The following is a 21692-nucleotide window of genomic DNA, read 5'->3' on the forward strand; positions in this document are numbered from 1 at the left end:
TGACTTATGACGCAGGGAGAATTATGCTAGAGGGACCCCCCCAAAAAATATAAAGAGTGCATGTGCAACCTGTTTGTGCAAAGGTTCAAGTGCAATGTAAATTGTTCCAAGTGCCAGAGTAAATTGCAGTATTGAGACCAAACACCCAAGATGATACAATAACTCAGGAGACTGAAACTATTTGGGCGTCATCCCTAAAGTAAGGCTTTTGTTTGTAACAGATGTTGGATAGAGAAGGAACCTGGCAAGATCAGAATGGGAGAACAGCCGTTGCGAGGTGCAACCCTCAAGAGAACTGAGGACCCTAACATAGACTGGCGCAACACATGCAGATTAACTGAAAATCTCAATACAATATATAAAGTCTTATGTGCCAAACAGACCAATGAGCTTGCAAGCTACCTGTGGTGGCGCAAGAGTCATTGGGAAGCTACTGCCAAAACTGGGCTATATGAGGGGTAGCCACTGTAGTGACCTCCAGAAGTTATTGGACACCCACCAACCTCAGCCAGCATGGCAAAGGCTCATGGGTGATGGAAACTGTAGTCTAACAACATCTGGAGTGCAACCTGTTGGATGTCCCAGAGATAGATAAATGAATAGTCTGACTTGGTATAATGCATTTTCCTACTGCTGGTGTGAGATTGTCTTGGGCTGCAGTAGCAGTAAATTTCCACAGGATTGGGTGTCAAATGAAACAAATCCAGATGCCTCAAGAAAGTGAGCTATGGAACTCGCTATGCAGTCACCAGTGCATGGAGACATCATCAGCGAGCTATTCCAAAACAAGAACTCCCCAGCTCTTTAGCTCAGCGACCCCCATCTGCTATCTCCAGATGTTACTGCCTCCCATTCGTTGATGTAAGACGGTTCTGTATGCAGGATCTACAAAGAGTCTTCATCCAGAATATTTGATGTCTTGCACAGCGGCATTCGAGGAGAGACAACATTAAGGGCATGTGTCGTAGTAAGCAGGGAAAGGAAGGGTACAAAACACGTGGGATGCACAACACCCTGGCAAAGAGTTAAAAATAAATACTAGCTAATTGAAATAATCAGCTGAGCAGCTCTTTCCAAACAGCATCATGTGGCTGTGCTAGGAGCAGGCGACAGCTCTATTTTCGGTCGACAAATTAGATACTATGGCGATATGAACCACAGGGGACAAAAAAAGCAACTCCGGTTATTGAAATGTAGGTAGTCCATGCCGGCCGTGGTGAAAAAAGGGACACTTCTAATACCTCAGTTGCACACCAAAGTATACCGCCTGAGTGCTACACCCCAACCTATTGTGAATTGCTGAAAACTTACTACTTGCTGTGCATATATGCATATATGATTTATAAGTAAAGGGGGTGTTAGTCCTTCTGCTTAAAGGCATACGGCATACTATGCATATTTAAATATTATACACTGGTAGGAAGGAACATACTCAGTGGTAGAATACCTGCCTTGCATGCAGAAGGACTTAGGTTCACTCCCTGGCATCTCTACGGATGAAACCTGGAGCCACTACCAGTCAATGTAGACATTACTGAACTATATGGACCCAACAGTCTGACAGTATAAAGCAGCTTTCTATGTGGTGGACTTGTAACCAGGGGCTCACAGTTCTGCCTCATTGACCCAGCATCTCTCCTCCTCTGAATGTGTCCCTATTTTCAACTGTGAAATACTAGAGGTGCTGTCAGTTGCTGTTGTTGTTTAGTCGTTTAGTCGTGTCCGACTCTTCGTGACTCCATGGACCAGAGCACACCAGGCACTCCTGTCTTCCACTGCCTCCCACAGTTTGGTCAAACTCATGCTGGTAGCTTCGAGAACACTATCCAACCATCTCGTCCTCTGTCATCCCCTTCTCCTTGTGCCCTCCATCTTTCCCAACATCAGGGTGTTTTCCAGGGAGTCTTCTCTTCTCATGAGGTGGCCAAAATATTGGAGTCTCAGCTTCAGGATCTGTCCTTCCAGTGAGCACTCAGGGCTGATTTCCTTAAGAATGGATAGGTTTGATCTTCTTGCAGTCCACGGGACTCTCAAGAGTCTCATCCAGCACCATAATTCAAAAGAATCAATTCTTCGGCGATCAGCCTTCTTTATGATCCAGCTCTCACTTCCATACACCACTACTGGGAAAGCCATAGCTTTAACTATAGCTTTAACTATATATGCTGTCAGTAGTACCAAACAAAATTGCCGGCAAACCTTTCTCCTTTGCATGCCGACATTCCTGTAAAACTGCATCTACAAAAATTAGTGTGATAAACATTTTCACTCTTGTTGGAATAGGTTCTTCTTCCTGTGTGCTTTTCTTTTAGTGGTCAGGTTTTTGGTTTTTCAAAAGAGTGTCCACACACAAACATTTCTCTAGCTTATAGCACTAAAATGGGAAATGTCTAATTCAATTTGCTGCCGTTAGTAAAGGTCAAAATAGGACGCTGGATTCAAAAGCTCCTTTCTACATTCCTGCCTCCCCCCCTCCCCCCCCAAATAGGAGATATAAATATCGCTTCATGGCTTGTCCCTGATTTTTCCTTCAAACAATGGAATTGGAATGCAAACTGCTATTAGGCACTCAGCAGGGCAAGTCAGAGCCAACGCAAGGAAGAAAGAAAAAAAGAAGAAGTCTAAATTTCTCCGCCCAGGGTAATACAGAGCACAAAAACATGAAGCCTTCAGGATGCAGACAGAGACACAAAACCGCTGCAGAATATTAAATGCCAAGAAGTCAGTGGAGTGTTGCTGTCAACAACAAGGCAGTGTTGAGGGAGGCATCGCTCACCTGCCTGGCACTGCGAACGCTGCAACCTGCTAAATTACATGGATGAGGTTTACAAAAGCAATATATTCTTATTTACAGGGCCAGGCGATACATGGAATGTAAGGGCAACCTATGGACACAGAGGGCTTCCACCTGATATGATCTGTACACGAGGCCCTGCATGTCAGGCTATGTTTACATGGAGGAAAGAGAAAGCCTAGCAGGCATTTGAGGACTTTCATTCCCCCCCACAGAGGACTACATTCTGCAAAGTCATGCAATGATATCTCACTGGATCCTCTCCTGGTCTGTTTTCCATAGATCTCACCATGGTGGGAGCAAATCTAAGAAGGAGCAAAGCCGGCTCTCTCAGTGAGGACAGGAGATGGTGCATCTTGAAGCTCTGTTAATCTGAGCAAACTGAGCTGTGCTTGCTTGGTATTTAAATGCCGGGGGGGGTGTACTTTTAAAATAGGATCAAAATGACTAAAATGAACATACTGTATACATAAATAAATGCACATATTTAGCTTTGCACTTTGTATTGTGTCCAGAGTGAGACAATGCAAAAGGAGTCCTATCCTGAATGCTCTCTAATTTTGTTCCCCTTTGTCCATCTAAAAGCAACCTCAAAGACAACGCTGGCATTGATAATGCTTGCCTAACGCGACCTAGTGAATTCAAGGCAAAGTGGCCTTTGGGTTCACATGCCTGAGTCTTAGCCACTGGTTCATCAAAAAGAGAGCTGTATAGCTTTACTATAAGCATCCCACCTTGTTAAAAAAAGGGAGGTGGGGGACACATCCTTGACTCATCACTGAATTATAAGGAAGTTATAATTCTTCAGGTCTTAAGACAAAGGCTTTATTGTCCTCGACACCTTCCAACAAGAACGCAATGAAACAGTCAGCGCCTACAGCTGTTTGCGGTGGTATGTTCTACGTTGAAAATACCATCAAATGCTGGACGACAGGGGAAGGAAGTTGGGGATCTAAACAGCCCCCCCAAAAGTTGCCAGCAAATGTAAAATTCAGACAGCGAACTGTTTGAGCAGCTGTTTTGGCATGAGATGGGACAGGGAGAGGGCACATGACAGTGTGTCGTGTTGAGGAAGGATTCATTTTATTGCCACGTTGGGGGGGGCGGTGTGTGTCATGGGGTGCTGCCGATCCCAAAGGATCTGAGAATGGAGGAATAGCAAACCCATCATATAGACATTCATGTCTTCCTGCATCTTAATTCCTCTCCCCTCCCCGCCAAGCCAGTTCTTGGGTCAGAAGTTGTGTTGAGCAGCTGTCTTTGAGAAAGGGCTTTGTGATGTCATGCACAAATAAAACTCTTCATTTTCACCACTCAGCAACAGAAGCAGAAATGCGGGTGTTCTTGTGGTCCAGCAAATAGCAACTGCAGATCATGCTCTTTTGTATATTGGGTCCGCATGTGATCTGCACCAGAGACATGTGCTTCTTGTAAGGAAACAGGCGGTGTGTGTTACAGTTCTGGGACATCAAGGGTGCCCTTTTATTATTTGACCTCTTCAACTAGCCACATCAAATATATATCCCAAAGCCCTTAAAAAAATAATCAGATGAAATAATACCTTTCTTAATAGGCTTGTTAAAAACACACACACACACAGATATATAAAAAGATATGCATATATTTTTTGTGCTCACCAAAGCGAAAGTAAAAGAGAGGTCGGTTTGCCGCTGTGTTGTGTGGGGCCGTGCGCTCTCTAGCTGCTGCTTCCCGGATGTCACAGACCCCAATGTTGCTAGTGCGCAGCGTCCTTCTCGTGGCCCCTTCATTGTGCTGTAGTCTACACCGAACCGCAGCAGCTCCATTCGCCGCTGTAACAAGTTGAAAAAAACTAATTAAGTCACGTTTTAGTTTTTTTACATTTGTTACAGCAACGGGTGGAGCTTCCGCCCCCATGCAGTGAAATGTGTGCAACACGCAAGCCCACGCGCGGGCACACACACACACGTGTACACACCCCAGGCACATACAAACACTACAGTACGGAGCCACAGAATCAATTTCCCACTCTGCCAACATTGGTGTTTGTAACGTCAGCAAAGCAGCAGCAGAAAGAGGACTGGATGCTGGGACAGTGGGGAACTGCCTTGTGGTTTTACTGTCAGTCTGGTGGGCACATTTGCACCAAAGGGGGAAAACATCTTACCCCAACCTTCCCGTCCCCCCCCCCCCAAAAAAAAATCTATGTGGTAAATGCAGCCACATCATTTTAAAGATAAACAAAAAAGTCTCTCTCTGAAATGCGAGGTCAAATACCCAATGTTATCAATGCTTTCATTTCCCAAGGGATTATGGCGAACAAATGAATGATTAAAACAGGCCGCAGACCGTGGCTCCAACCATTCTGCAACTCCACTTGCATTTAATGACAATTTGTCGTGGGGTGGGGGTGACAATTGCCCATTCTTATGAATCGAGGGTAAAGCGAGTCTCCCATCGTATGAAAACACCAATTTTGTCTGGAAAGGACTGGAGACACATATATAGGAACGAACAATACTACAAACACATTAAAGAACTTCTGACTTAAGAAAAAACAGGCTGTAACTTTAACGTATGTTCATCTTGTTGGCACAATAAAAACAACATACTGCAACATGGGTACCCTCTGTCCTTTTCACATTTCCACAAAAGAGTGAACATTTGCTTCAACAGCATCCTTATAACCTTGTTTTATAAAGAAAAAGTTTATAGCCTTTCTGGCTACGTATATATGTATTAAAGTGTGTTAATAGTGTTGCTCTCAAAAGACAGAGCAGTGATGGAACAAGTTTTCCAGGGGCTGGGAGCAGAGATTTAATACCCTTCATTACAGTTCCTTATCTGTTCCCATGACTGGCAAAAGCAAATTAAATTATGCAGAGTGTTTAAAATGGCAGGATGAACTATGGAAAGAAGACAAAATTATGTTTGCATAAATTGAATAATATAAATAAGTGGTATAACTGAGTTTTCCTAGTGTACAATTTCTATTATCTTGGCACAGATTTCTTTTCTCTCAACACTGGACAACATATACAGTTCTGATTATACATCTGTGTGCACTTATGTACAAAACTTTTCAGTATTATTTCCAAGTTTATACCTGCAGGATCAAGAGAACAAGGAGGAAAGGCTTGATTATTTCCACTTAAATTTAATTGCTAACTTTAATTTCTACATTATACTGAAGAAGAAGCCCTAACGCAACAAGATAATGAGAAACAGGCACTGGACTTTGTCTACTCCATGTAGTGCAGAGATAGTAAACCTGTGGCCTCCAGATGTTGGAGTACAACTTCTATCAGCCCCTGCCAACCAAATCAAAAGTCGAGTTGAGGAGAGTTGGAGTCCAACAACATCTGAAGAATCAGAGGCTCCCTATTCCTGGTGTGCTAGCTTTTATTTTCTTTTTTTAAGGAGGTGTGGTGTCCACATAATTAATTTCTCCTCTCTAAACAAAATATAAGTAAAGGTAAAGGTACCCCTGCCTGTACGGGCCAGTCTTGACAGACTCTAGGGTTGTGTGCCCATCTCACTTAAGAGGCCGGGGGCCAGCGCTGTCCGCAGACACTTCCGGGTCACGTGGCCAGCGTGACAAAGCTACTCTGGCGAGCCAGAGCCGCACACGGAAACGCCGTTTACCTTCCCGCTAGTAAGTGGTCCCTATTTATCTACTTGCACCCAGGGGTGCTTTCGAACTGCTAAGTTGGCAGGCACTGGGACTGAACAACGGGAGCGCACCCCGCCGCGGGGATTCGAACCGCCGACCTTTCGATCGGCAAGCCCTAGGTGCTGAGGCTTTTACCCACAGTGCCACCCGCGTCCCCAAAATATATTCTACATTAAAAACTAGAAATCAAGGAGAAGAGTTCTAGCTCAAACTAGCCCTGTTTTCTATGTGGAGAGTTTTGATTTGATTTGGATTGGAGCTACATTTCATTATATCAACCCCCATCCGCAGTACTAAGTTTCACCACCTCAGGTGAGAAGCAGGCATGAGTCTGACCCTGTTTCAGTCAGCCAACACATTCAACTTGAACTTGGGCTCCCTGCCTGGAAGACCTGCTATTGCGTAGCTACAACTTAAGGATAGTAACCACTCTGTCTTAGCGCCCTGTGGATTCAAAGCCTGACCTGAAGAGAATGCCCTGTGGTGCCACAGCCACAGCAAGTGGAAAAAAGCTGGGGGGTTGCCAAGTCTCCCCTCATGTCTCAACATATCATGAACCAAGGAGAAATTGCCAAAGGGAAAAGAACCTTTAAATGATGGGGTGTTTAAAAATATTGGAAATTCCACCACAATGACTCCATTGCAACAAGACTGTAGCAAGGCTACATGTTCTGCCACTCTGTAACATGGGAACTGGATATTGTGTTTACATAGCTATATATCTATATCTATATATTACATGGCTCCCGTTTTTTAAAAAGATCCATAGAACTTATAACACACTTTCATATATACATCCAATTATAATTCTCCCTGTCAGTTTGCATATTTTCCAGGTAATTTGCAGTAGTACACATGAGTGGAAGAGTGTATTCCACCCCCTTTTAAAGAGCATTTGGAATAACTCAGTTCAAGTTTATTAGGCCTGGGGAATGAAAATGCTAATGTGGTATGCTCTTTACGTGGCACTGTAGCCCCAAGCAAAGAAATCCCATTTATTTAAGAAGAAAAAATGGCAACTGGTGGGGGCTAAAATCCCAACAGATATGACCAACATTCCATCTAGCCCACCATACTGTCTCTGATATTGGCTATCTTGATAATCCCAGAGATGCAAGCCAAGATGGATAGAACCATCCCCGTTCTTTTGCTTGTCAGCATTTGATAATATGAGGCATCTTGACTCTGAAATGAAACTTGATGCCATCTAATTAGGTTTTAAATAAGGGCAAGAACTTCTTATCCTTATCTCACAAAACGGTAGAGCCTGCCTCGTCCATTGTACAAGGTCATATACCGTTGCATCAGAGAACAGTCAGGAGAGAAAACAGAAGACCACCCCCCCCCCCAAAGTTGCATGATCTTGGTGCCGGAGTCATCCCAACTCCTTTTCATTTGTTGTATGCACGTCTATTAAAGTTTGCTTCACCCCAAAAGGATTATAGTTGTGGCCCACAGCCTTGCAACGCTGGAGTGCCTAGGTATAAACCACTTTAATCCTAATTGACTAGGATTTTGCTGCATGCATGATTCATTTCTGAACCCATTCCTGCTGATGATCACTACTTCTGGGTTTCCACAAGTGAAATCTTAAATGGGGAGGGGACCCTTCTGCATATTTTATATGTTTATGTTCAGTGTTTGCCCTCTGGTTCAAGTGTTTATTCCTAAATAGTTTGCTTCTTTCATTGTTTTTAAGTTTACCAAAAGGAATTTAAAATCTCATCCAGTATGTGCACCAACCACTTAATTATACGAGGAGACGCACATTTCTACATGAGAATTGGCTGGTGGGGAAATCTACATCCATTGCATGACAGCGACAGGTTCCTTTGTGCCTCAGATAATCTCCCCCAGAGATACACATTAATATTCTGGCTTAATGATCAATACACACGGCAGCGCCATGCATCGCTTGTACATTTCTACATACCCGGAGGTTGTGGCAAGTAGGCCCCAATTAATTTTGATCTCTTCTTTTCATAGCCCTTCTGTGTGATGTCACCTGCCAAGGAAAGCAAAGGGAAATCAATAAGAGCTTGAATGAAGACACAGCCTGCCTCCTTAAGTTGAGGTACCATACACTTTGCCACTGTTTGTCTTGATGATTGTAATGAACAAACAATTGAAAGCATATTACGTTCATTCTGCCTAGAAAAATCTAATTTACACTGGAGACATTTTTGGCAACTAAACACCCAGAGTAGTTTATACCGACGGGTGGAGATTCCAAGAAGCGAGAGGGTTGCATTGTCATTCAGATACTCTGCCACACAAAAACTACATCAGCCTTCATTAAGTTAATCAACAGTGGATTATATAGAATGCTTGGGACGTAATGGCTGGCAAAAGACATTACCAATTAGCATTTCCTCAACTATTAATGGGATTCTTTAATCAGGCATGAAGGGCACACAAAAGATTTGGAACTGTTGGTGAACTATTTAAATGACAATATAAACATTTGGCTAAGCTTCCAAGCACTATTTCAAGACAAAATGCAAAGCAGAAGCACTTCGTACTTCCCACGATCAAGCTATAAAAAGACAACATTTCTATCCCTTCAGCACTGCGGCTGGGATGAGCATTCTGACAGGTAAAACGAAATGCACAAACCCCATGTGCTGAGCTGCATGAAGCTCACCCCCCCCCCAAAAGAAGAAAAAGATTAGAACCTTAGTGTATTGCTCTGATAAATGGATTAAAATGTTTAAGCATAGGTCGTGACATGGATTTTAATTTCATTTTGGCAGTCTTTTCATTCAAGACAATTGCCCCGGTATAGGCCAATTCATATTCTGTTTTATTCTCAGGTCTGAATCTAGATGTGTGCTTCAGACCAGGGTCTCTTAATTCAGCTGCTAGAAGCTGGAGCCCGGAGGCCAGGGATGCAGTAAATAGAAGGACAGGCTCCTAGCATTTGCACCAGGACTGGCCAGTCTAGAAGCGCTGCATCGGCTTCTGTTATCAGCAGCCAAGGTTGTACATTCCTGTTTCCTACCTCAGAGATTCCAGCCTCAGGACATAAGGTAGGTACTTCAAGCAACTAAGTCCCTTTGCTCAAGCGAGCAAACGAGACTTTTCATCCCACTGAAGTTTAAGCCGAAAATATTATTGGCATTCTCAGCAGTTGGCTGAGCTGACGTGATGGAAGACAACACCGCAAATGCTCAGAGGACCAAGAACTCAGCAAAGGAAGCTTCACCGTCCAGGTTATTTATTTATTTGAAGCTTCACCGTCCAGGTTATTTATTTATTTTTTAAGAAAGGGATAGCATTCTGTCTGCCTGGGCTTAAAACCTCGTTTAGGGTTTACTGAAAGGAAATCTATGTGGGATGGGCTGCACTGACGGGGATAAGAGCCCAGAGCCACATAGCGGAAGGAAGTTGGGGGATATATATGAGAGCCTTGGGGGAGAGAAGTGTAGTTGAGAAAAGAGGCCAGAGGAGAAGGCCTGTTGGGAGCCAAGGGGTCATAGGGCTGCCAGGTGTAGGTCCTGGGTGGACTCTGGTGCCTTTAGGAATTGCATAAAAGGGGGGATTCTACCACTGTTGTTGCTTCCACATCCTTGCAACGTTTGGATTGGTGACAGTGAGGCGGTAGCAATGGCAAAGCCGCAACAGACTGAGATACTGAATTTCACAGTTTTCACACCACACTGGGAAATAATATTTAGAGTCTTTGAGGGACAAGAGCACATCACACCTGCTAAGATTTTTATTTTAAAATGCAGAGGGATGTCTGGATCGCAGGAAACCCGAATGACTTCTATTTTACTATGATATTGATTATAAATCGTTTTCTTGCCTGCTGAAGAGATTGAGTCTCTTCCCACAGGAGCAGCTTGGTGCAAGAAATACAGGAAGAAAGTGGATGATGCGCTGTGTCTTTAACACTTGTATGGCTGGTACAAATTAAATAGGGTAAGCCTTTTCTAGTCTAGAAATACAATTATGATGACATTATGTGTATTAGCTATCTTATTACTTGTGTGTGCCCCCCTGATTTACTTTTGGACCCTGTACAATGCTTTAGCACAGCAGCTTGTAACATTCTGAAAGCCAAAGAGAATTTGCCAAGGGCAAACCAAAGTTCACTGGATGAACTCGAACTGGTTTGTTTTGCAAAAGGATGAACTGGAACTAATTTCCTTTTTTCGATCTTGAACGAATTCCTTTTTAAAAATGAATTTTCCAAGCACTAATGAGACTACATGCAACAAAGCACATAAAGAGGACTGGAATTAACCTCCCCCAGAAGAATTAGAAAGCTGTTTTGTTTCCCCACCTAGTTTAAATACTTCACTCAGTGGCCCAGTCCCCTTTCTGTGGTCATATTCATCCCAGTGCTGTTGTTTTTTTAATTTAGGTTTCAAAAGGAAAATGCAGGCAGCAGGTGCTTAGGCGCTCATTAATACACAGTGCATGCAGTGGCATTACAAAATACATTTTCTGAACTCCCCCACTCGCCCCCCCCCCCCAATAGTGCACAGACAACTCTATCCAGTGTATTTTTGCAAGGTCTTGCTCAGAGATGTGTTTATTAAAAATATGTGCGCACACAAACAGGAAAGTGATATCCTGCTTTCATTTGAAGATGCTATTAAGGAAAACATTAACTGGGCAGAGCACATGTTTCATCACACTTTTCTTTTCCTTTGCAGAATTATACTTCTGGCATATACCGAAATACAACCCGAAGAAGGGATGACAAGGAAATAAAACTAGTTAATGAAAGGAAGATCCTACATTTTCGTTTATCACTAACTGCAGAAGAATTGGGGAGGGTATAATCCATTCCCTGACGGCCAGATATAGAGAAGAAATGACCAATGGACAGTCCAGGACAGAACTGAACTGAAGGGTTCAGTCAGCCTGCTTATATAGAGCTCCAGTACAATGTAACTGTAACAGTTTTCTAAAACTATCCAATCACTGAACGTCACTTTCGATCCCTTATTTGCATAACTATCTACAGTATCCCCCTGCTGGCGCAGGGTGAGAACTTCAGTACATAACACCCCTTTCCACCGAGATAAGGCGTTAGTTACAATCATGCATGTAGAGAAAAGTGCCACATGAATAAGCCCCTAGATCAGTAATTTCCAGGCTGATCGTTCCTCTGGGAAGCCTGCAAGGTGGACCTGGGAGCAACAGCACTCGCCCAACTTTTAATTCCCAGCAAATAGTATACAGAGGCATATTGCCTCCAACCGTGGAGGTAGAACATCATAGTGAATAGCCTTCACATTTAATGTAACACAACCTTATTTCAGATAATACAAGGTATTTGATAGAATTAGTAGGAGGAACTATAGATCAGCGAGAGAACACACTCTTCACATGCAGCAGAACCCCCTGCCATTTATCCAGTTAAAAGGGGGGGATCAGGTAGCAGGTGATGGGAAACACCTTTGAGTGAAACCCCGAACATCTATTGCCGGTCAGAGTTGGCAACGCTAGTCTAGATGGACAAAATAGTCTAACCTGTACAAAGGCAGTCTCTGACAGTAGGCAAATTCTACTTGTACGGCCAAAACATTTACTGCCGGAGAGTGAAAAATCAAATGCTTCCACCAAAAATTCAAAAATAAAGTCAGTGCACCAGCTATCAGAAACCTGGGAAACAACACCCTAGAGTTGTCTCCAGTTTGAACCCAAACAATTCAGTTGCAATAAACCACACATAAAGAACCAGACTAGAGACAGAATTTTCCATTAGACCTGCAGGCAAGAATATGAATACTACACAAGATTGCAGTGAAGATTCGGATACTTGGGCAAAATAATAATACCAGCACAACCCTTCTCGAAAACTGTATCCCAAGCTGTGGATATTATCGGTGATTGCCTTCCTCCTTCCCTCCCGAAGCCATTCTATCCTACAGATTCAAGTTCTTTACAGCTTGTTTGCTGCTGGTGACTCAAATTCCCTGTCAGCATCTTGGCAAGAGAGATTCGAATGAAACAATGCTCCCCATAAACTGAGCGCTATGACTCACTGATTTCTCCCACTGATGATGCAGACAGTCTCTCTGTCTGCCCTTCCAAAAATACACAAGGAGACAAGGGGTTGCAGTTGGGAGGAAGCAAATCTGTGAAAGTGTTAAGGGAAGGAAAAGCATCAAAAGGAAACTTGGTGCATTTTGTAGCCTAATGGAGACTCAAGCCAGGAGCAGAATAACTGAGAAGCAACATCCCACATGTCTAAAGGGGCTTTGGGCTAAGAGAACAGCCTCCCCTCCCACCCCACCCCTTGGTAGACCAAGTGGGCACTTACAAAACCTAAATTCGCTCTCTGAATCCCAGCTTTTGGATTGGAAATGTGTGATCGAGTACCACAGCTCTCTTATTCAACACAGCATTATCTAATATTGTTTCAGTTCAGTAAAACTAATCCCATCTGTATTTACAAGAAAAATACTGGATGGAACAGTTCAGAGGAAATAATAGGATTTGTACAGTACCGCTGCAGACATTAATGCATGCAACAACCTCTCTGAAATAGAGAATTTATTGTAGCTTCAAACTTTCTAAGGTTCTTCTTACCCACGTTAGCCCAGTTTTATTCCCCAATGGTACTAACTTTTCTTCTTCTTTGCTACAAGCTAGTCAGATAATGGCTGCATTTTAGTAATAAGTGACTGTAATGACTGAATTTTTCAAATTTTGAAGTGTAGAATGTGCTCAGATTTTACCTAAGAGCATTAAAAAGGTTAAACGTCTTTTACTGCTCTTTTGTTGCAACTACCTTCTAAAGAGGTCCTAAAAAGGATAGACAACTTTTACTGTTCACATTCCTTGCTAATGAAATCCAAAAAGCATTCCAGAAAATATTAAAATGCCTTTATATGTTAAGCCTGGTTACTGTATCCTCAAGTCAGTAATCCACAACCTATTATTCTGCACAAAATAAACTTACAGTGCACATACAACATCTTACAATTTCTTTTGAGAAATGAAACTAAAATAATACGTACAGCGGCCGATTTAGTTTATGCATCTTTTCCTACTTCCTCTACCCTGAACCTCCCCACCCCTCTGGCCTCCCAAATTATTAATGTTTCTACTTACCTTTAAAGTTCAATCACTGCAGCACATTTTGAGCACCTTGCCATGTTGTTAGTTTTTTTAAGAAACTTTACCAAACTAAAGTCCAAAGATTATAAAGTGACACCTGAGCCATCCATCCCATTCTTGAGTCAAATTTTCTAATATTTTGACAGCCAGGTGGCGAGACTAAATTGCCACCACCGTGGCTGAAAGCCAGAGGTACAGATGCACTTCTCAAAATGTAAATATTCTATATGGGGAGCACTGTGTGGTCCCTTGGTCTTCTGAGAGCTTCCTAAGAAAGGAGCACTTGCACCACACTGCTTTTATGGCCTGGATTACTGAAACGTAAACAGAGACTAGTTCAACAGGGAAGCTTTCCATTCTCAACGTTTATTTCGTTATTCGAAGCTCTAACGGACACTTTATGTAATGAAAGCAAATCATTTCCATTTTTGGAATTTTATGGCTATTAGGATCTCTGTTGAAATGTTGTTTTCTTTCCTTTATTGCTTTATAAGGCTGGTGGGTTATCTCTGAAGAGTATTTATATATATATTGCAGCAGCAGCTGCTGGAAAACCCATTTTTCATCTCTCACACTAGCTGTTTAAAGGTCCAAATCAACTTTGATTAGCAGCATCAGCAACAGTAGTTGTTTTTTTAATGTAGTGTGCCTACATATGGGCTGTATTCAGCTAGCCTTTACTCAGAGTACACCCACTGAAATCAATGGTCATGACTAGTTTAGGTAGGTTGATTTCAATAGTTCTGCTCTGAGAAAAGCCTAGCTGAATACAACCGATTGTCTTGGAATATATATTCAAGGTAGGATTATATGCTGCTTTAGATACAAGTTGATTTATCCTGTTATTGTGCCTTCCAGGTGCTTACCAATCCCTTTTTATTTTATTTTTGCAATCTCAGAAGAAGAAGAAGAAGAAGAAGAAGAAGAAGAAGAAGAAGAAGAAGAAGAGGAGGAGGAGGAGGAGGAGGAGGAGTTTGGATTTGATATCCCGCTTTATCACTGCCCGAAGGAGTCTCAAAGCGGCTAACATTCTCCTTTCCCTTCCTCCCCCACAACTGTGAGATGAGTGAGGCTGAGAGACTTCAGAGAAGTGTGACTAGCCCAAGGTCAGCCAGCAGCTGCAGGTGGAGGAGCGGAGATGCGAACCCGGTTCCCCAGATTACGAGTCTACTGCTCTTAACCACTACACCACACTGGCTCTCAAGGAAAGGAGTTTTGCTGAGTTGCCGAGGAGCCACTATGGAAACACAGCAAGCCACCAAGTCAGAGTATGGTACTTGATACTACCTATTTTGATTTGCAGCAACTCTACAATCCTAAGCAGAGATCTTTCACGTTGCTTCCTTCCTCCTCCTTCAAAACAAATAAAAGCACAGCAACCAAGTGTTGTCTACTCTGACTGGTAGGAGTCCTGAAGCCTCCTGAAGATCTTTGTTGATCCTGCTACCTGAGATCCTTGTTGTTGTTGTCTGGAATTGAACTTGGGGGGCCCTGATGGAAAGTACATACAGTGGTACCTCGAGTTAAGTACTTAATTCGTTCCGGAGGTCCGTTCTTAACCTGAAACTGTTCTTAACCTGAAGCACCACTTTAGCTAATGGGGCCTCCTGTGCTGCTGGAGCACGATTTCTGTTCTCATCCTGAAGCAAAGTTCTTAACCCAAGGTACTATTTCTGGGTTAGTGGAGTCTGTAACCTGAAGCATCTGTAACCTGAAGCGTATGTAACCCGAGGTACCACTGTACTGTAGACCTTTCAGTTATAGCTGGTTGAATCACTCTGGCTTACAAATTGTGGAAGTCCCTTTCCCTGAAGAATTGCCGGAGCCCGGTTCTTAATATTCTTGGAAATATTATGGGTTTTATATTTGGTGTTTTTGCTTGTTCCGTTTTAATCACTTATTTTCCACACGCACCAGTGCAGAACCCAATGTAACCCAGATACATCAGCAAAGGAAAGAACAAGGGCCAGAAGCTTTAATTAATTAACTGGTATGAATGATTGATTAAAGTCTTAATCTCGGATTAACACTTGCTCCCTGATTAAAAGGCAGGGCTAGCAGTGAGTGAGTACTCCAGAATTTAAGATCCTTGTGGCACAACCCTATGCATGCTTCCACAAAAATAAGGCCTACTGTGTTCAGTGAGACTGCTGCTGTAGAGTCTGCTCCAAAATATATGAAAAAATAAGGTTCAGGATCTATTTTACTTCTAATTTATACCTAATTTATATTTCAGTGTAAAAATGACAATAGCTTTCTTTCTTGTAAGAGTCTGCTTTATATAATCATCATTACACAGTTCGGGGGATATGCACAGAGGGGCATGTATCTTTATTTCTGTTTTTAAAAAAGCCTACCTTTAAATAAAACATTTTAAACACAGCTAACAATGTATGTTTTAAATAACATTACCTGGCTCATCAAATGTATCAAATTTAGTACTAGAAGGGGATGGAATTCCACAACTAAGGCACCACCAGTAAGCAGGCCCTACCAGTAGCATATACCTAACTCAGGGACAGAGAACCTGTGCCACTCAACATAGCTTTATATTAATCTGCTGAATTCAAAATCAGAGCAGGCCCAATTATTCTTGCTTAATAAAGCAACAAAACCTGAACTGATAATTAAGATACTGTACTGCAAACAAAGCAACAAGTGATCCACAGAATGGATTAGGCAAAAGGAAAAGCAATTTCCTTTTTAAGAAAATAAATAAAAACACGGTCTTGTAATTGCTTGCATGCAATCATCTCAGCACTGTACTTAAGGTTTCACACACACACACACACACACACACACACACACACACACTTAACCCCTATGCAGTTCCATGTTTGCATATATCTGACTGTGTCTGAAAATATCTACCATTGGTATCTGGCAGAAATTTCCTATTATTCACTCACAATCCAGCTGTTGTTTCTCAGTAAGTTATGTTACAATGCGGCAAGACTTATGTTTTCCTAATACATTTTATAGGTATATTTTGTTCCCTAACCTGCTTAGATCTGTTATGTTCTTGTTCCAGTTCCAAAGACAATTGCTGAAATTCCTGTTTTCAGAATGCTGCCAGGACAATAACAGGAAAACTCCTGTAACTTAATACTGATTTCCCTCTGCAGTAACGGCCATCTAAGTTTCATGTCACACCGGATACTAAATGCTGCTTCTGTGGAATATTCAAATAAATTAGAATAACCAAAGTGGTGGGCTGCGAAATGCCATTTCAACACACTTTACAAACTTTACAAACTCTGGGTAGGCAAGTAGCCAAAGTACAGGCTGCTTTGACATGGAAGACATGTGAAGGTAAGCATGAAGATGATGCGTAGATTTTAGCACCAGACAAAGTACAAACTGATGATAAGCGCTGTTTCATCCTGCAAAGTAGGAAAAAACCCTGTGCTGTACACTAAGATATACACAAAGTGCCTGGTGCAGGGTTGCCAGTGGCACACAATTTCTATAACCAATATTGGCTGCACAGAATGCTTGATCATGGTTTGTTTTCCTGGTTAAGTGTTCTGTTTGCATCGTTTTGTTCATGGTTTGTAACAGTTTAGAGTTACATGCACAACCTGCTCCCTGTCCACTTTCTTCCTCTGCTGTGGTTGCGGATAGGAAGCCTTTGCTTACTGATTGACTGAATTCTCATCCTACACTTCCTCCCGAAGGAGTTTCCATTTTTAACGAACTGTTTGTCATTCTGTCTGAACTGCAGTTAAGACTTAACTATGGTTTATCTGAAAAGGCTACAATTGTAATCCATCATTTGAAGCTGGCTTAGTTCAAACCAACCACAGTTTAAACTAAACACAACATATCCCAGTTTGAACATTGCAAACTACAGTTAGTTGAACATGGAAGCAAATGTTTCCAATCTCCTCTGTGCTGCCATGCTGACTGGGTGCATGTGCATTAAACTACAGTTAAGTGCTGCGTCTTAACACAGTTTGGCCACAGTTAACCACCAAACTGGACAGGAAACCACAGCTTGAAACAGATTTTCAAACTGGTTTGTGCTAATTACGTTTAAGCATCACATGTGCACTAAGCAAACCATAGTTACAAATGCTTCTCCTGTACAGACCAGGAGGAGTGCCTTTTCTGCTGTGAAGCTCCCTCCCCTTTTATATAAGGAAGCTGTCTGTTATACTTGGCTAATGGCAATTGCTTTTTTAAAAAAAAGTTTTCTTGGGCCATTGATTAGCATCTTTTTTGCCTTTGCTCTAGCTCTGTAATGCTGTTGTATTTCTTATTGTTTATAATGTATTTTATTATTTTTTGATGGAAGTCAGTATAGAAATGCTTTAAACATAAATGTATAAATAAATCTAGCTATTTTAACAGGATATTATCTACACTGTCCTGTATTTTTTGCATATCTATACAGACATAAACAGGTTTACTGTTTCAAGCAAACTAGCACAACAGAATCAAAGATGCAAGTTTGGCAACTTTTTTGTGAAAATGATCAGAATATATGACTTCTTAGAAGAAGTTGAGTTGGTAAAAACGCTGGTTTGGTATTCGTCATACACTGTGTCTCTTATCTTATGTAACAGGTATGTTTGTTTCATACAGAAATAATTTGAAAGCAAAGTTTTCAAAGAAACCATTACTGGCTCTGCAGGTAATGAAAACCCACCCACCCCTCTCCCTGACACGTTGTGTTTTATGTCACCTATCTGCTAAATTATTTTGTGAATATTTAAAAGAAAATAGAAGTATTGCAGAATACTAAGCTGCAGGTGACCTACTTATCTTGCATTCTCTAATTCAGGGTGGAGGATTTAGGTATCTCCTTCCCAAATTACCTCCGTGGAAAATTAATATTTATTTATTTAAATGTTCAATCTATTTGAAAGTCTTTGTCTTTAGGAATGCTGAAAGCCTTTACAGAATGCTGAAAGCTAGAGACATTGTCCCTACATAAGGCTTATTATTGTCAGTTATAATCCAAGTTGGCTTCTCTGTTAAAACAATTGTCATATGGCTTCCACGAAGGTTGTCAACCTGGCTGCAGGTAGTGAAATCACTGATTGAGCAGGTAGAGTATTACCTGAAAAACCATCAAACTTAGAAGTCATAACCGATAGGGTTAATTAGGATTTAGTTAGCAAATACGCTCTATATTTCACAGGACCGTGCATCTTTCTAGGAGAAATGACTCTGCAACACTTTAACGCATCTGCTCTGCAAAATAAACTCTGTCCCAGACGAGACCATCCTGGCTCACTGCAAGGGTGAAAGTTCACTCCAGCTGAGCTTCTCTCCCATGAAGCACTCCAGCAGAAAGGAAAACAAATTATCTTTCAATAAAATAACATAAAGGGAGCATGTGTAAGGTGATTTGTCAATGTCGCATATCTTAATCCCAACGGTCCCATTCTCATTATGGTTTCCATTGCTGGAAGAGCGACCTTGACACCCATTATGTGCTCTCATCTGCAGCTTAGCATGCTTGGCTGCCACCTGGGTCAATTATTCAAATGGCAAACCAATCAGAACCCAAGACACTTGCTCATGTATTGTTATTCTCCACATTACGTACACATAAATACTAATCTGATGCTTCCTGATAAGCCTGGTGTGCCTTTCCATAATGTTAAGTGCAGGCAATGCGTTTATAGAACAGACCTTTTTTTTTGCTCTTCAACCTCCTTCGCCCTCACAGTGGAAGAAGAAATAGGCTTGCCGTATTTCCCTAGGAGTCTGTAAGCTCCTCTCACAGTAATGCAAGAAACAGTGTTTATATGCTATGAGTTGTTGTCAGCTTCTATCAGGTGAGGAGAGAAAGATCCTGCCAACAAGACAAAGCTAGAGGAAAATTGCAGGCAGAGAACTTCAGCAAGCAGAACCCCCTTACTGATCGGATCAGAGTGCAAGCCTGGCCCAGGAGCAAACGTGGAAAATGCAAGTTTCCATCAATGTCCTCTATTACAACAGTATTGGAATTCTTTGATATTTATAAACATGGAGTCGAGAGCAGTCTGGTCATCTGAAGTCTGCATTGAATAATTGCTATGCATTGTCTTTATGAAGCAATTTAGGGAAGGTTCAAGCTTTGACATCGTAATTTGAACATAAAGAGGAATCCGTAATAATGCCCTTTCATTTAGGAGCACTGCTTATGTTCTCTTCTGTACGTGAACTATTTGTGTCTTCGAGTGAACAATGCAATGCCCAGGCATACAGCCAGCGATAAGACAAGTGCTTTAAACTGCTTGTGCCAAAGCAAACACCACTTGGTCTAAGGCTACAAAACATAGCTCCTCTCCATGATGTTTTTCTCTGGAAACTACAGCGACACTTGTCTCAGCTCCATATTCTTCCATTAACTTATGATCGATTTTTTTTTTTAAATTTGCTCCTTCGGCCGTGAAGGATTTTTCATCAAGTGCAGTCATAGCTCAACAGATGTGAAATGAAATTCTGAAATTTCTAGATGACAGAAGTATTTGAAATGTAGACAAAAGCAACTCAATACCTATCTTCCAGTTCAGCATTCCTAAGTCTCTTCTCCAAGCCCGGGCCAGTTCACATTTTTTGGAGTTTGTGTCAGATATGGGCAACCTTATTGCTTCAGGTTGCATAAAGCCTGAAATTAATGGAAGATGTGCAACAGAAGTCCCAAGTGGATTGTGCTCAATACAGTGCAGTAGTGCCTCGGGTTAAGTACTTAATTCGTTCCGGAGGCCCGTTCTTAACCTGAAACTGTTCTTAACCTGAAGACCACTTTAGCTAATGGGGCTTCCTGCTGCTGCCGTGCCACCGCAGCACGATTTCTGTTCTCATCCTGAAGCAAAGTTCTTAATCTGAAGCACTATTTCTGGGTTAGCGGAGTCTGTAACCTGAAGCGTATGTAACCGGAAGCGTATGTAACCTGAGGTACCACTGTATAGCTATAACCTAACAACTTATTCTATTCAGATGGAAGCCCTACTGAGTTCAATTCTTACTCCCATGTGAGTAAAGGACTGCAGCCTAAACATGCAAGTTAATTTTTAAATGTTTTCCTCTTCCTGGTTTTTTTAATTCTAAAAAGCATTATGATCACAATAATTAAGAAATGCAAGCTATCTTTCATTCACAAGTGTAATGTCATTATGTCAGGCATGACAATTTAATAGGAATGATGTGGTACTTAGTTTTCTTTGAAAATTATTACATTTGAAATGGTGGAAACATTAGTCACCCCTTAATCCCTGCAATGCTAAGCTTATTTGATGAAAAACTAGCCCCTTTCTATCCATTTGCCATTATTTGGGACAAAAACTATTATTTTGTAGAGAAGGAAGACCAACTTTCCCTTCCAGAAAATGTCTGAGAACTAATTGCCACTGAAGGGTTATCAATATCTATATCTATATAAATCTTGTCCAGGGGAGTACCCAATACTACAGAACGGCTGGAGTTCATTTGAGTGTGGTTCAGATCAGTACCTTGGACGAAAGTCTACTAGAAGCCCATGTGACAGAATATACAAAAGCTAGCTGCGCACACAAGCACACACAGAGAGAGACCTTGTTTATCATCCCTATTTTCAGCATGTGCTAAAATAAATAGTAAGTTGTACCTTTCTGTTATTGATTTATCAGCACAATCATGTCTGAATCAAAATAATATTGGGGTGTACCAGTACGGTCTGCAATTTACCTTTGATTATGGACCAAGGCCTAAAGTTTATACATGTTTCCATTATTATTTCCAATAATAAAGCGGTTTATCTGCTTCAACAGCCCAATGTATTTTCCATGCGTAACTTCCCGTGTATTTTAAAAATTATTTTTAGTTCCACCCTATTAAAAATATTACTTTCTATTGACTGCCACGTCTATTGATTGCCTTTCTGGAATCCAACTCATTTTATTATTAGTTCAGCATGAAGCCCTCCCTTGCGAAAAATCTGAGTAGCAGCTTCTGACCTCCAATGTAGTAGCATCTCAGCTGCAATCTGAATTACACTTACTAAAGCAGCAGGTTCTGCTGAAATTATATGCCTCTCACAAACCCAATGCATTCCTCAGTCCTTTACCTAACTGGTACTCTTCCTTCAGGCTCCTTGCTTCTGGGCTCCCTGTTTTATAGTTTCCCTATAACCCAGAAGCAGTTCTCAATACCTGCCTGGGGTTTTAATTCCAAACTAATGATTTTCTCTTT

General features: G+C 41.7%; 1 protein-coding gene across 6 annotated transcripts in view; it reads right to left on the bottom strand.

Annotated features, from left to right (window-relative positions):
• The window catches only part of DIP2C (disco interacting protein 2 homolog C), a 292197-nt gene that overhangs the window by 108660 nt on the left and 161845 nt on the right, over positions 1 to 21692 (bottom strand). For 4 of the 6 annotated variants that reach the window (XM_077936761.1, XM_028750165.2, XM_077936760.1 and 1 more), the window contains exons 2-3: positions 8380 to 8451; positions 4432 to 4605 (exon numbers count right to left, since the gene is read on the bottom strand). In XM_077936761.1, the coding sequence (XP_077792887.1) occupies positions 4432 to 4605; positions 8380 to 8451 (246 nt within the window). The remainder of the gene's footprint in view (positions 1 to 4431; positions 4606 to 8379; positions 8452 to 21692) is intronic. The other 2 variants (XM_077936762.1, XM_028750168.2) reach the window with 1 other exon arrangement.

Source organism: Podarcis muralis, chromosome 12, assembly GCF_964188315.1.
Source record: "Podarcis muralis chromosome 12, rPodMur119.hap1.1, whole genome shotgun sequence".
Lineage (NCBI taxonomy): Eukaryota > Metazoa > Chordata > Lepidosauria > Squamata > Lacertidae > Podarcis > Podarcis muralis.